Consider the following 16,523-nt stretch of genomic DNA (forward strand, 5'->3'; position numbering starts at 1 on the left):
GTGCTGATATAATAGTGCCAGACATAGTGCTGATATAATAGTGCCAGCCATAGTGCTGATATAATAGTGCCAGACACAGTGCTGATATAATAGTGGCAGCCATAGTGCTGATATAATAGTACCAGCCACAGTGCTGATATAATAGTGCCAGACATGGTGCTGATATAATAGTGCCAGCCATAGTACTGATATAATAGTGCCAGCCACAGTGCTGCTATAATAGTGCCAGCCACAGTGCTGATATAATAGTGCCAGACATAGTGCTGATATAATAGTGCCAGCCATAGTGTGATATAATAGTGGCAGCCATAGTGCTGATATAATAGTGCGAGCCATAGTGCGATATAATAGTGCCAGCCCCAATGCTGATATAATAGTGCCAGCCATAGTGCTACATAATATTTCCAGCCACTGTGCTGATATAATAGTGCCAGACACAGTGCTGCTATAATAGTGCCAGCCATAGTGCTGATATAATAGTTCCAGCCATAGCTCTGATATAATAGTGTCAATCATAGTGCTGATATAATAGTTCCAGCCATAGTGCGATATAATAGTGCCAGTCATGGTGCTGATATAATAGTGCTCGACACAGTGCTGCTATAATAGTGCCAGCCATAGTGCTGATATTATAGTGTCAATCATAGTGCTGATATAATAGTGCCAGCCATACTGTTGATATAATAGTGCCAGACACAATGCTGCTATAATAGTGCCAGCCATAGTGCTGATATAATAGTTCCAGCCATAGTGCTGATATAATAGTGGCAGCCATAGTGCTTATATAATAGTGCCAGCCACAGTGCTGATATAATAGTGCCAGACATAGTGCTGATATAATAGTGCCAGCCACAGTGCTGATATAATAGTGCCAGACATAGTGCTGATATAATAGTGCCAGCCATAGTACTGACATAATAGTGCCAGCCATAGTGCTGATATAATAGTGCCAGCCATGGTGCTGCTTTAATAGTGCCAGCCATAGTGCTGATATTATAGTGTCAATCATAGTGCTGATATAATAGTTCCTGCCATAGTGCTGATATAATAGTGCCAGTCATAGTGCTGATATTATAGTGTCAATCATAGTGCTGATATAATAGTTCCTGCCATAGTGCTGATATAATAGTGCCAGCCATAGTGTAATATAATTGTGCCAGATACAGTGCTGGTATAATAGTACGAGCCATAGTGCTGATATAATAATGTCAATCATAGTGCTGATATAATAGTGCCAGCCCCAATGCTGATATAATAGTGCCAGCCACAGTGCTGATATAATAGTGCCAGCCACAGTGCTGGTATAATAGTGCCAGCCATAGTGCTGATATAATAGTGGCAGCCATAGTGCTGATATAATAGTGCCAGCCATAGTGCTGATATAATAGTGCCAGCCATAGTGTAATATAATTGTGCCAGATACAGTGCTGGTATAATAGTGCCAGCCATAGTGTGATATAATATTGTCAGCCATAGTGCTGCTTTAATAGTGCCAGTCATAGTGCTGATATTATAGTGTCAATCATAGTGCTGATATAATAGTTCCTGCCATAGTGCTGATATAATAGTGCCAGTCATAGTGCTGATATTATAGTGTCAATCATAGTGCTGATATAATAGTGCCAGCCCCAATGCTGATATAATAGTGCCAGCCACAGTGCTGATATAATAGTGCCAGCCACAGTGCTGGTATAATAGTGCCAGACACAGTGCTGATATAATAGTGCCAGACATAGTGCTGATATAATAGTGCCAGCCAGTGTGATATAATAGTGCGAGCCATAGTGCGATATAATAGTGCCAGCCATAGTGCTACATAATATTTCCAGCCACTGTGCTGATATAATAGTGCCAGACACAGTGCTGCTATAATAGTGCCAGCCACAGTGCTGATATAATAGTGCCAGACACAGTGCTGATATAATAGTGCCAGCCATAGTGCTGCTATAATAGTGCCAGCCACAGTGCTGATATAATAGTGCCAGACACAGTGCTGATATAATAGTGGCAGCCATAGTGCTGATATAATAGTACCAGCCACAGTGCTGATATAATAGTGCCAGACATGGTGCTGATATAATAGTGCCAGCCATAGTACTGATATAATAGTGCCAGCCACAGTGCTGCTATAATAGTGCCAGCCACAGTGCTGATATAATAGTGCCAGCCATAGTGCGATATAATAGTGCCAGCCCCAATGCTGATATAATAGTGCCAGCCATAGTGCTACATAATATTTCCAGCCACTGTGCTGATATAATAGTGCCAGACACAGTGCTGCTATAATAGTGCCAGCCATAGTGCTGATATAATAGTTCCAGCCATAGTGCGATATAATAGTGCCAGTCATGGTGCTGATATAATAGTGCTCGACACAGTGCTGCTATAATAGTGCCAGCCATAGTGCTGATATTATAGTGTCAATCATAGTGCTGATATAATAGTTCCAGCCATAGTGCTGATATAATAGTGCCAGACACAGTGCTGATATAATAGTGCCAGCCACAGTGCTGATATAATAGTGCCAGCCACAGTGCTGATATAATAGTGGCAGCCATAGTGCTTATATAATAGTGCCAGCCACAGTGCTGATATAATAGTGCCAGACATAGTGCTGATATAATAGTGCCAGCCACAGTGCTGATATAATAGTGCCAGACATAGTGCTGATATAATAGTGCCAGCCATAGTACTGACATAATAGTGCCAGCCATAGTGCTGATATTATAGTGTCAATCATAGTGCTGATATAATAGTTCCTGCCATAGTGCTGATATAATAGTGCCAGTCATAGTGCTGATATTATAGTGTCAATCATAGTGCTGATATAATAGTTCCAGCCATAGTGCTGATATAATAGTGCCAGACATAGTGCTGATATAATAGTGCCAGACATAGTACTGACATAATAGTGCCAGTCATAGTGCTGATATTATAGTGTCAATCATAGTGCTGATATAATAGTTCCTGCCATAGTGCTGATATAATAGTGCCAGCCATAGTGTAATATAATTGTGCCAGATACAGTGCTGGTATAATAGTGCCAGCCATAGTGTGATATAATATTGTCAGCCATAGTGCTGATATAATAGTGCCAGTCATAGTGCTGATATTATAGTGTCAATCATAGTGCTGATATAATAGTTCCTGCCATAGTGCTGATATAATAGTGCCAGTCATAGTGCTGATATAATAATGTCAATCATAGTGCTGATATAATAGTGCCAGCCCCAATGATGATATAATAGTGCCAGCCACAGTGCTGATATAATAGTGCCAGCCACAGTGCTGGTATAATAGTGGCAGCCATAGTGCTGATATAATAGTGCCAGCCATAGTGCTGATATAATAGTGCCAGCCATAGTGTAATATAATTGTGCCAGATACAGTGCTGGTATAATAGTGCCAGCCATAGTGTGATATAATATTGTCAGCCATAGTGCTGATATAATAGTGCCAGTCATAGTGCTGATATTATAGTGTCAATCATAGTGCTGATATAATAGTTCCTGCCATAGTGCTGATATAATAGTGCGAGCCATAGTGCGATATAATATTGCCAGCCATAGTGCTGCTATAATAGTGCCAGCCATAGTGCTGATATAATAGTGCCAGCCATAGTGCTGATATAATAGTGCCAGCCATAGTGCTGCTATAATAGTGCCAGCCATAGTGCTGATATAATAGTGCCAGCCACAGTGCTGCTATAATAGTGCCAGCCACAGTGCTGATATAATAGTGCCAGCCATAGTGCTGATATAATAGTGCCAGCCATAGTGCTGATATAATAGTTCCGGCCATAATGCTGATATAATATTGCCAGCCATAGTGCTGATATAATAGTGCCAGCCACAGTGCTGATATAATAGTGCCAGCCACAGTGCTGATATAATAGTGCCAGCCACAGTGCTGCTTTAATAGTGCCAGACACAGTGCTGCTATAATAGTGCCAGCCATAGTGCTGATATAATAGTGCCAGCCATAGTGCTGATATAATAGTGCCAGCCACAGTGCTGATATAATAGTGCGAGCCATAGTGCTGATATAATAGTGCGAGCCATAGTGCTGCTATAATAGTGCCAGCCATAGTGCTGATATAATAGTGCCAGCCATAGTGCTGATATAATAGTGCCAGCCACAGTGCTGATATAATAGTGCCAGCCATAGTGCTGATATAATAGTGCCAGCCACAGTGCTGATATAATAGTGCCAGCCATAGTGCTGCTTTAATAGTGCCAGCCACAGTGCTGGTATAATAGTGCTAGCCACAGTGCTGCTATAATAGTGCCAGACATAGTGCTGCTATAATAGTGCCAGCCATAGTGCTGATATAATAGTGCCAGCCATAGTGCTGCTATAATAGTGCCAGCCATAGTGCTGATATAATAGTGCCAGACACAGTGCTGATATAATAGTGCCAGCCATAGTGCTGATATAATAGTGCCAGCCACAGTGCTGCTATAATAGTGCCAGCCATAGTGCTGATATAATAGTGCCAGCCATAGTGCTGATATAATAGTGCCAGCCACAGTGCTGATATAATAGTGCCAGCCATAGTGCTGATATAATAGTGCCAGCCACAGTGCTGCTTTAATAGTGCCAGCCATAGTGCTGCTATAATAGTGCCAGCCAAAGTGCTGATATAATAGTGCCAGCCACAGTGCTGATATAATAGTGCCAGCCATAGTGCTGATATAATAGTGCCAGCCATAGTGCTGATATAATAGTGCCAGCCATAGTGCTGCTATAATAGTGCCAGCCATAGTGCTGATATAATAGTGCCAGCCACAGTGCTGATATAATAGTGCCAGCCACAGTGCTGATATAATAGTGCCAGCCATAGTGCTGATATAATAGTGCCAGCCATAGTGCTGATATAATAGTGCCAGCCATAGTGCTGATATAATAGTGCCAGCCATAGTGCTGATATAATAGTGCCAGCCATAGTGCTGATATAATAGTGCCAGACACAGTGCTGATATAATAGTGCCAGCCATAGTGCTGATATAATAGTGCCAGCCATAGTGCTGATATAATAGTGCCAGCCACAGTGCTGATATAATAGTGTCAGCCATAGTGCTGATATAATAGTGCCAGACATAGTGCTGATATAATAGTGCCAGACACAGTTACCACCTATCAGCAGCCTGTATGCCGCTCCTCTATGTAAAGTTTTTGATGGATGGTTTTCTAGATAGAATTTTTGAAATCTTTCCATTTCTTCTGCTTCCTGTCTAGCTTAACTCTCTCAGTCAGACCATCACTGTGACCAGGGAGAGCCCCCTGTAGCACCCCCCCCCCCCCCCCATCAAGAAAACAACTTTCCAATCCTCCATCTACTATTATCATGAGGATTACCCTGTAGATGACATCTTCCCACCAACAGCAGCACTAACCTGACCATGGACTTCCTATCTGTATAGGATTTGTACCTCTCTATGCGGACTGCTGGAGAAGGACGACATTTAGTATTTTGTTTTCAAAGGCATATCACTGCCGAGAAAAACAGCCATAAAACAGCCAAACAGCCAAAAAAATAAATAAAAATTCTATAAATGTAGAGATTAAAAAATACCCCTTTCTGACGGGAGAACCCCTTTAAAGGCGGTAGGAGGCCATAGTGATTGCTAATTGTACCTGCAGTGCACAATGACTGGGCCCGAGCCCGGGGTGTTACTCTTGTTCAGCTGCTCCACCAGTTGCACCAGGCTGGACGCCTTACTGGGCACGCCGTGGTCCGGCCACTCTAGATAATGCAGCTGCTCCACCGTCATCTGTACTGTCGACTGCACCTGGAGAGACAAGTACGATATCAGGAGGACCTTGCCATATACCGCCATATTATATACTGCCATATTATAACTAGAGAGGAGCAAATCGAAGTTGACGAAGAGGAATTCGATCCGAATTTCAGGAAAAATTCAATTTGCACCGAATCCAAATTTCCTCACGCTTCGTGGTAACGAATCTCATTTTTATGGCTGCTGCCCGTGTTAGGGCATCGAGCAAGGAAATATGGGAACGAGGGATCAATGTCATGCATGCAGCCAATCAGCAGCCACCCAGCCCTGTGATGTCACAGCCCTATAAATAGCGGCAGCCATCTTGGATTCAGCCATTTTCCAGTGCACTTAGTGCAGGGAGATACGTCAGCAGGCGCTAGGGACAGTGCGAGGAAAGACTTGGAAACTTTTATTTTGCTGTATAGAAGTTCAGGGAAAGTATAGGGAGGAATCATTCCACAGTATTGAAGCAGAACAGGGTTCAGTCGGGGAGGTTACAGCCTGGGTAATAGGAACAATCCTATTACACCTTACTGCACTGACTGCGGATCCAAATTGCTGTTATACTGCTGCTATATGATAGCTCAGTGTATTAATAGAAAAGTACGTACGTCCTATTAGCCGTTCTGTGTTGATTTTATATTATTTTAAAATTTTTTAAGAGGGGTGTATTAATAGGAAAAAAAAAGGGAAAAATATATGTCATAATTGCCGTTCAGCAGTGAAGTTACATTGTACTACAGCCATTTACAAGATGTAGAAAAAGGAAATATGCGTACATCCCAGTAGTCATTCTACGGTGAATTATTTTTTGGGGTGTAATAATAGGAAAAAGAATACGTCTTAATTGACCTTCTGTGGTGAATTGTGATTTTATTTTTTTTGGTGATGAAGGGAGTTCACTAATCAGAAAAAAAATATATATGTCTTAATTGCCGTTCAGCGGTGAAGTTAGATTGTACAGTACTACAGGCTTTTTTGGGGGGTATTATTTTAATTTAATTATTTTATTATACACTATGTCAGACAGACAGGTGACAGGCCCTTCAAAGGGAAAGGGCAGTGGCCAAAATGTTTCTGTCGCAGGCAGCAGAGTAAGGGGGCGTAGCTGCAGGAGTTGCAGCGAGAGGCCTGAGCTCCCGGTGTCATCTAGCGGTCGTGTCTTGACCAGCAACCCAGCGGTTCTCGAATGGTTGACTCAGTTTTCGACTTCGTCGCAAGTGACATCAGACACCCCCAGCCAAGAGTAGGTGGGTTGCTCTGACACGACTCTTAGTTGGCATAGCCCGGGAGAAGGCCCTGTGCCCTCACCTGCACTTGCCCTTCCTCTGTCATTTTCAGTTCCCTCAGCGCGAGAAGTATTATATACCGTAGGCTTGGCTCCACTTTTCAGTGAGGATAAGCTACTAGAGGAGCCAGCCAAGATCTGGAAGAGCCATCCACCGCTTCCTCTGGTAGGCGGGCAAGTAGTGATGATGAGAGTCGCGTGGGAGCAGGTGTTGCAAGCGGTCCTGGCCCTGAGAACGTTGAGGGGGATATCAGTGACGTGCAGACAGTAGCCGATGATGATCATGTAGCTGATCGCACTTGGGAGCCGGGAGAAGAAGGGGCTTCATCGTCAGGATAAGAGGGTGGCAGCTTGTGCGTGAGGCAGCGGCTGAACCCGCAGGGTGGCAGCATAGCTGAGTCAGCCGGGTGGCAACAGTCGGAGGTCGAGAGACAAATGTGCCCGGTTTAGACCACCTGCATCGCAGGAGCCTACCAGCCCGGAAAGTAGCGGTGCAGGGGTTCACGTAGGCAGAGGTAGCAGGCAGTCAGCGCAGAGTGTTGGAGGGGGAAATGCCATACTTGCCGGAGGAGGTGAAAATTACCATTTGCCGAATTTGTGGGCAGCAGGTGATGCGTGGCCAGGGTGCCAATGTTGGCTCCACCGCCCTGCGTCAACACATGCAGCGTCACCATAAAGTGTCCTGGGAGAACTGTGGCTCCGATGTGGTGGTCCAGCCTGCCACAGCAACCACTGCATTACCCACTGGCACGCACCCAATTTCATGCAGTCAAGGCACCACCACCTCAGCCGAAGGGCGCTGTCTGTCCTTCCCATCATCTGCTAGTCCTGATGCTCCTGCTTCTCCTCCTCCTCGTCAGTTGTTCTGTCAGCAATCAATCACCGAACCGATTACCTGGAGACAACAGTATGCGTGCACTCATCCAACGGCACAGAAGCTGAACGTGCTCCTGGCCAGGTTGCTGGTGCTGCAGTCCCTCCCTTTTCAAGTGGTGGACTCTGCACTTTTCAGAGAACTGATGGCTTGTGCTGAGCCGAGGTGGAGAGTCCCAAGCCGTTATTTCTTTGCCAAAAAGGCAGTACCAGCCCTGCACACACATGTAGAACAGAAGGTGGGCCAGTCCTTGAGCCTGTTGGTGCCTGCCAAAGTGCACGGCAGCGCCGACGTATGGAGCTGTAACTACGGTCAAGGACAATATATGTCCTTCATGGCCCACTGGGTAAATGTGATTCCTGCACAGCCACACCAGTAACTTGGCCAGGTGATGCCGCTTTCGCTTCCACGTTCTCTTGCCGTTGGTCCTGCGACAATGTCCTCCTCTGCCTCATCATCCTCCACCGTGTCCTCAGCCTCCACTGCAGGGACAATTCACAGTGCCCCTTCAGCATACCACATGTGCAGGGCATGGCAGTGTCACGCTGTTTTGCACCTCGTTTGCCTGCGCGAACTGAGTCACACAGGGGAGGAAATGCTCCGCGTCCTTCTTCAAGAAATCGAATCCTGGCTTTCTCCTCGACAACTCAAAATCGGAACTATGGGGAATGAAAACGGGAAGAACATGGTGTTGGCGCTGCATCAAGGAGGGCTGAGCCATGCACTCTGCATGGAGCATGTGCTCAATCTGGTTGTAGCGGTTCCTGAAGTCTTCACCCCATCTGCAAGACATCCTGAAAATGGGCAGGAAACTTTGCATGCACTTCAGCCACTCGTACACCGCCAAGCACACCCTCCTTGAGCTACAGCAGCAGAACGGCATCCCACCAACATATGCTGATATGCGATATCCACCCGTTGGAATTTCACCCTCCATATGTTGGACCGACTATAAGAACAGGGAAAGGCCATAAACGATTTCTTGATGATGCAAGTGGATAGGAGTACTCCCCTGTGTAACTTCGATGTCAGCCACTGGCAGCTCATGCGTGACACCTGCCGTTTGCTCAGGCTCTTTGAGGAGGCCACTTATTTGTCAGTCGCAAGGACTACGGGATGAACAACGTCATTCCACTGCTTGATATCCTGGAACAGTTGCTGGTAAATCTGGCTGTTCAGGGGACTGGAGACGTGGTGCCTACATCTCATGCGCAAATGGCCCGATGCATGCTCACTTGCTTGCGTAGTTACAGCCAAATTGTCACCATTCGGCAGAGGGATGACTTCTGGCTCTCCACCATGTTAGACCCTCGCTACCGGTCCAAACTGGGGGCCTTTTTTTTACACTCGCTGAGATGGAGGACAAACTGAACTATTATCGAGACATCCTATGTAGTCAGTTGGCCAATGCCTTTGCAATCGCAGGTCTGACCGGGGGGCCCTCTGCGCTCATGTTCAACTGCCATGGCTGCTGGGGGGAGGGGGTTGGGGGAGGGCAGGAGCAGTACCAGCTCCATCAACGGCAACTTAGGTCTAGAATCACTGATGAGCAGTTTTCTTCACCCGCCTACTGAAGAAACTACTCAGCAGCAGCTATACATAGAGCAGAACCTGAACCAGCAGGTGGTGGCATATTTGGACAGCACCCTGCAAACCCACTGTGGCGAAACCAACCTCGCCACTGGGTTTTGGAGAGGACTGGCTGCTGGCCTCTTGCCCCTGGATTATGGGCCATATACTAACTTTTAAACCCCTGAACCTATTCAAGTGAATTTTGGATAGGTTTGTCCCCAAGTTATACTGTTTAAATTAATGTAAGTTATATGTATGGCCAATGTAAACTCACAAAGTTGTAACAATTTATAATAAGTGTAACTTGTCAGCTTGGGAGGAAAATGCTGGGTGTGTTTCTATTGTGCCATTGTCCCATTGTGTGTTTAAAAGGTGATGTCTGTCCTGTTGTCTGCACATGTGTATTGGCGATCTCCCTTTGTCCTCAGAGATAATTGGATTGCTCTTCAGGTTGTCTGGACAGAGAGGAGGAAACCATGATGCATTGTGGGGATATGTTGTCCTATGTCACAGTCTTCATTCTGGTCCTCTGGGGGCGTGAACGATTGGTTGCTGTAGTTACATTGTATGTGTTGTAAATTACTGATTGGTTGTATTTCAAACCCCTGTGGGCAGTACTATGTTTGTGGTTTATGAATAAAAGAGGCTGTACGTGAAGTACAGTCAGACCACTGTTTGACCCTCAACACGGAGCCTTGTCTCGTTATTGGGGGGATTCATTGTATGCTGTTACAGACTGATTGCTAGGAGTGTAAGCTGATTCCTGTTCGTCTGCTAGCAGCTATTCGTGAGGTTCCAGTTTGGAGTGCTGTTTTGTATCCAGTTCGGGAGTTGGTGTTCTGCAGTAGCTGTGCCTGTCTCTCAGAAAGAGGCTTATCGCCTAAACGGATTTTAACCCCTTGTCTGCTGAAACGGTCCGTTACATTGGTGGCAGCAGTGGGATCGTTCCTACAGCCAGAAGGACAGCTACAGGAGACACCATTTTTGTGGATTCTACAATTTAAGGACAACGCATGTCCCAGTACAGCGTCCCTGACAGCAGCAGGATGGAACCAGCAGTGTTATACGAGGAGGAGGACCTGGATGGCCGGGATGCATTAAGGAAAGGCATCTGGTACCAGGCCCTGGATAATCTACAATACCAGCGGGGTGAGAGTCTCCCCACGGAAGAGCAGCGGTTGCAGAAGCAAGTGGCCCTGCGGATGCCCTTCCTGGGAGAGCAGCCCCTGGAGGAATGGGTGAAAGAACTAGAGCACCGGGTATGGCAGGAGCTATGGCTGGAGGATGCCTACCAGGCGCTTTGGTGGTATATGGCACAGTATATACCCTGGACAGCCGAACATGACAAGCCAGAGGGAGAGGAGTTGTATGGTCCTGGCTTGTTATGGGAGTCCTTTGCAGAGCCTGACTTCGGGAGCCCTGCACAGTCCAGACTTCAGGACATTTTCTATGAGAGGGAGGCTAGGCATGAGTGGGATGACCCCCATGAGGTAGAGCAAGACCTGGCTCACCTAGCAACCCTGGAGTGGGAACTGGAGCAGGACTACCGAGATCTCTTCCACTCCATTGAGAAGGCTCAGCAGGACGGTAAGGTGACAGACCCAGATCCAGACCCATTCAGCTGGGCAGATATTGTAGAGTGTTACTGGGAAGGACCCCAGGTGGCCGGTAGAGATGGGACCGAGGTCTCTCCATCGGTCCTGCAGGGAATTGGGAGCCCAGTCTCCATTCCCCAGCGGCAGTGTGAAGTGCAGGGAGAGGAGAGCAGCGTCCTCCCTCCCCAGCGGCAGGCTGAGTAACAGGGGGCAGAGGTAGTTGTTCCTGCCCCCCAGCAGCAGCATGATTTTTGGGGAATTGGGAGCCCAGTCTCCATTCCCCAGCGGCAGGCGGAGTTACAGGGGGCAGAGACAGTCGGTCCTGTCCCCCAGCGGCAGAGTGTCCAGCAGGGAATAGAGAGCCCAGTCTCCTTTCCCCAGCAGCAGGACACTGTATTGGGAGCGGAGACGGTCGGTCGCCCTCCCCAGCGGCTGGAAGTATGTATGGGAGAGGAGCTTGTTACCCCCTCTCCCCAGCGGCAGCTTAACGCACCAGGGGGAGACAGTAAGCCCCACAACAGTGCAGATGGGACCGTGGTCTCTGCACTTACAGCACAGGGGGTAGAGACAGTCGGTCTCCCCCTCCAACAACCAGGCTCCAACCAGGCTTCTTCCGTGGTAGCGCTGGCACCAGGGCAGAGTACCGCTGATCCCTGCCCACAAAGCAACCTCCACTCCAAGCCAGGGAGCAACACAGAGACCGGGAGTACCAGCTTCCAACATAACCTTGGTGAACTCACTGGACAGAGACAGGCTACCAAATGCAACAGGTCCAGTATTTGGTTGTGGGTGGGCTGCCAGACTAACTCAGGTACCGACCGGCGTGAGGTCAGGTATCTGGTTAGTCTTCCCTGGGGGGGGGAGATGTGTGGCGAAACCAACCTCGCCACTGGGTTTTGGAGAGGACTGGCTGCTGGCCTCTTGCCCCTGGATTATGGGCCATATACTAACTTTTAAACCCCTGAACCTATTCAAGTGAATTTTGGATAGGTTTGTCCCCACGTTATACTGTTTGAATTAATGTAAGTTATATGTATGGCCAATGTAAACTCACAAAGTTGTAACAATTTATAATAAGTGTAACTTGTCAGCTTGGGAGGAATATGTGGGTGTGTTTCTATTGTGCCATTGTCCCATTGTGTGTTTAAAATGGTGATGTCTGTCCTGTTGTCTGCACATGTGTATTGGCGATCTCCCTTTGTCCTCAGAGATAATTGGATTGCTCTTCAGGTTGTCTGGACAGAGAGGAGGAAACCATAATGCATTGTGGGGATATGTTGTCCTATGTCACAGTCTTCATTCTGGTCCTCTGGGGGCGTGAACGATTGGTTGCTGTAGTTACATTGTATGTGTTGTAAATTACTGATTGGTTGTATTTCAAACCCCTGTGGGCAGTACTATGTTTGTGGTTTATGAATAAAAGAGGCTGTACGTGAAGTACAGTCAGACCACTGTTTGACCCTCAACACGGAGCCTTGTCTCGTTATTGGGGAGATCCGCTGTATGCTGTTAGAGGCTGATTGCCAGAAGTGTAAGCTGATTCCTGTTCGTCTGCTAGCAGCTATTCGTGAGGTTCCAGTTTGGAGTGCTGTTTTGTATCCAGTTCGGGAGTTGGTGTTCTGCAGAAAGAGGCTTATCGCCTAAACGGATTTTAACCCCTTGTCTGCTGAAACGGTCCGTTACACCCACATTGAAGATCCACTGGACTACTGGGCAGCCAAACTGGATTTGTGGCCTCAACTGGACGAGTTTACCCTGGAAAAGCTGTCCTGCCCGGCCAGCAGTGTGGCATCTGAGCGGGTGTTTAGTGCAGCAGTGGCCATAGTTACCTCAAGGAGAACTCGCCTGTCCACCCAAAATGTGGAGAGACTGACCTTTGTGAAGATGAATCAGGCGTGGATCAGCCAGGATATTTTTTAAACACCAGTGCCTGATGCATCAGACTAGATCATCCATGGTGCCAGACCTAAACTTTGCACTTTTAACTCTGCTTCAGCTACTATTCTGATGCTGCCACGCGCCTGATGCCACACCTGCTGCCAGATACTTCTACAGCCACCTATCATCTTCAGCTGGTACTAGTATTGCCCTCCACCTCCCCACTATGTCACTGGGCAACTCTGTGGCCTCCTCATGCTTCTAACACCTCAACACTGTCACTGGGCCACTCTGTGGTTTCCTCATGCTGCTGCCACCTCACCACTCTGTGGTCTCCTCATGCTGCTGCCACATCACCACTCTGTGGTCTCCTCATGCTGCTGCCAGCTCACCACTATGTCACTGGGCCACTCTGTGGTCTCCACATACTGCTGCCACCTCACTACTATGACACTGGGCTGCTCTGTGGTCTCCTCATGCTGCTGCCACCTCAACATTATGTCACTGGGCCACTCTATGGTCTCCTCATGCTGTTGCCACATCACCACTATATCACTGGGCCACTATGTGGTCTCCTCATGATGCTGCCACCTGACCACTATGTCACTGGGCCACTATGTGGTCTCCTCATGCTGCTGCCACCTCAACACGATGTCACTGGGCCACTCTATGGTCTCCTCATGCTGCTGCCACCTCACCACTATGTCACTGGGCCACTATGTGGTCTCCATATGCTGCTGCCACCTCACCACTATGTCACTGGGCTACTATGTGGTCTCCTCATGCTGTTTCCACCTCACCACTATGTCACTGGTCCACTTTGTGGACTTCTCATGCTGTTCCCACCCTCCCCACTCCAGGACTGGGCCACTATTTTGCCTTTCGGCCTGGCTGACATCATCATTTATTTAACCTTTCTTCTGATCTGTCAGAAGGAAGGAAAAATGATACGCAAACGGATCCAGTCTGTGTAGAGGTTGTAAGGCCTGTATGGTCCCATCAGAATTGGCTTGTAATTTGGTAGCCAAAAGCAGGAGTGGGTACAAAACACAGAAGACATGAAAATATTCCATTCACGTGTCATCTCTGTTTTGGATCCAGTCCTGTTTTTTTGGGCATTAGCAATACTGATGGATTACTGACCAAATGCTGACCGAGTGAAGGCGGATGCTCCACAGACAGGATCCGTTTTTTGTGGGTTATTGTTCTGATGGATCAGAGAAAGGGCAAAATAATCAGTGACGTCCACACAGACTTACTGCTGACCCCCTCTCCACTCTGTCGGGGGCTCTACTTGTATAAGGGGTTAATAGAGCAGGTTCTGTAGACATCTATGTGGAATCAGCTGACGACGGTGTAAAAGGAGTGCGCTTCTTCTTGGCGCTAAAATCGACCTGTAAGGCTGGGTTCACACTTCAGTTATTTGGTCAGTTTTGGCCCCGTGACGGCCCAAATAAGTGACGTGTGCAGTGATTCTAGAGCGACGCCTGTCATCTGCATGTCATACGGACTCACAGTATTATGTCACTACCACAGCAGACTCCCTATGTGTGTTACTGCAAGGCACAGTGTTCTACACCGCTATACAGGCACAGTGTTCTACACCGCTATACAGGCACAGTGTTCTACACCGCTATACAGGCACAGTGTTCTACACCGCTATACAGGCACAGTGTTCTACACCGCTATACAGGCACAGTGTTCTACACCGCTATACAGGCACAGTGTTCTACACCGCTATACAGGCACAGTGTTCTACACCGCTATACAGGCACAGTGTTCTACACCGCTATACAGGCACAGTGTTCTACACCGCTATACAGGCACAGTGTTCTACACCGCTATACAGGCACAGTGTTCTACACCGCTATACAGGCACAGTGTTCTACACCGCTATACAGGCACAGTGTTCTACACCGCTATACAGGCACAGTGTTCTACACCGCTATACAGGCACAGTGTTCTACACCGCTATACAGGCACAGTGTTCTACACCGCTATACAGGCACAGTGTTCTACACCGCTATACAGGCACAGTGTTCTACACCGATATACAGGCACAGTGTTCTACACCGCTATACAGACACAGTGTTCTACACCGCTATACAGGCACAGTGTTCTACACCGCTATACAGGCACAGTGTTCTACACCGATATACAGGCACAGTGTTCTACACCGCTATACAGGCACAGTGTTCTACACCGATATACAGGCACAGTGTTCTACACCGATATACAGGCACAGTGTTCTACACCGCTATACAGACACAGTGTTCTACACCGATATACAGGCACAGTGTTTTACACCGCTATACAGGCACAGTGTTTTACACCACTATACAGGCACAGTGTTTTACACCACTATACAGGCACAGTGTTCTATACCACTATACAGGCACAGTGCTCTACACCGCTATACAGGCACAGTGTTTTACACCACTATACAGGCACAGTGTTCTACAGCACTATACAGGAACAGTGTTCTACACCGCTATACAGGCACAGTGCTCTACACCGCTATACAGGCACAGTGTTCTACACCGCACAGCGTTCTACACCACTATACAGGCACTGTGTTCTACACCGCTATACAGGCACAGTGTTCTACACCGCTATACAGGCACAGTGTTCTACACCGCTATACAGGCACGGCGTTCTACACCGCTATACAGGCACGGCGCTCTACACCGCTATACAGGCACGGCGTTCTACACCGCTATACAGGCACGGCGTTCTACACCGCTATACAGGCACGGCGTTCTACACCGCTATACAGGCACGGCGTTCTACACCGCTATACAGGCACGGCGTTCTACACCGCTATACAGGCACGGCGTTCTACACCGCTATACAGGCACGGCGTTCTACACCGCTATACAGGCACGGCGTTCTACACCGCTATACAGGCACGGCGTTCTACACCGCTATACAGGCACGGCGTTCTACATCGCTATACAGGCACGGCGTTCTACACCGCTATACAGGCACGACGTTCTACACCGCTATACAGGCACGGCGTTCTACACCGCTATACAGGCACGGCGTTCTACACCGCTATACAGGCACGGCGTTCTACACCGCTATACAGGCACGGCGTTCTACACCGCTATACAGGCACGGCGTTCTACACCGCTATACAGGCACGGCGTTCTACACCCCTATACAGGCACTGTGTTCTACACCACTATACAGGCACAGTGTTCTACACCACTATACAGGCACAGTGTTCTACACCACTATACAGGCTCTCTGCAGCTGGGAAATAGCTGATTTTTAAAGCGATTCACCATTAAGAAATTAAGATTTAGATTTAATCTTTTCAGAAGATTCGGCGAACCGACTGAATCAAATTTTTGAGAAATTCGCTCATCTCTAGTTATAACGTATTGCACGTGTCAGTGTCATAATGTGTGGTGGAGCAGGGTCTCCCAGCAGAACACAAAATTTCAGGAGTCAGAAGTCAGATACCAACAGTTGTATTGTGGAAAGAGGATCATCTTCCAGTGAATGAAGCATTCTGGGGCTTGTAGCTT

At 47.6% G+C, this 16,523-nt stretch overlaps 1 protein-coding gene across 1 annotated transcript in view; it reads right to left on the reverse strand.

Annotated features, from left to right (window-relative positions):
* The window catches only part of LOC120991958 (receptor-type tyrosine-protein phosphatase kappa-like), a 307,712-nt gene that overhangs the window by 54,621 nt on the left and 236,568 nt on the right, over positions 1-16,523 (reverse strand). Inside the window, exon 23 of the mRNA XM_040420706.1 lies at positions 5,638-5,792. Coding sequence (XP_040276640.1) covers positions 5,638-5,792 — 155 coding nt within the window. The remainder of the gene's footprint in view (positions 1-5,637; positions 5,793-16,523) is intronic.

This window comes from Bufo bufo, chromosome 2, assembly GCF_905171765.1.
Source record: "Bufo bufo chromosome 2, aBufBuf1.1, whole genome shotgun sequence".
NCBI classification, from domain to species: domain Eukaryota; kingdom Metazoa; phylum Chordata; class Amphibia; order Anura; family Bufonidae; genus Bufo; species Bufo bufo.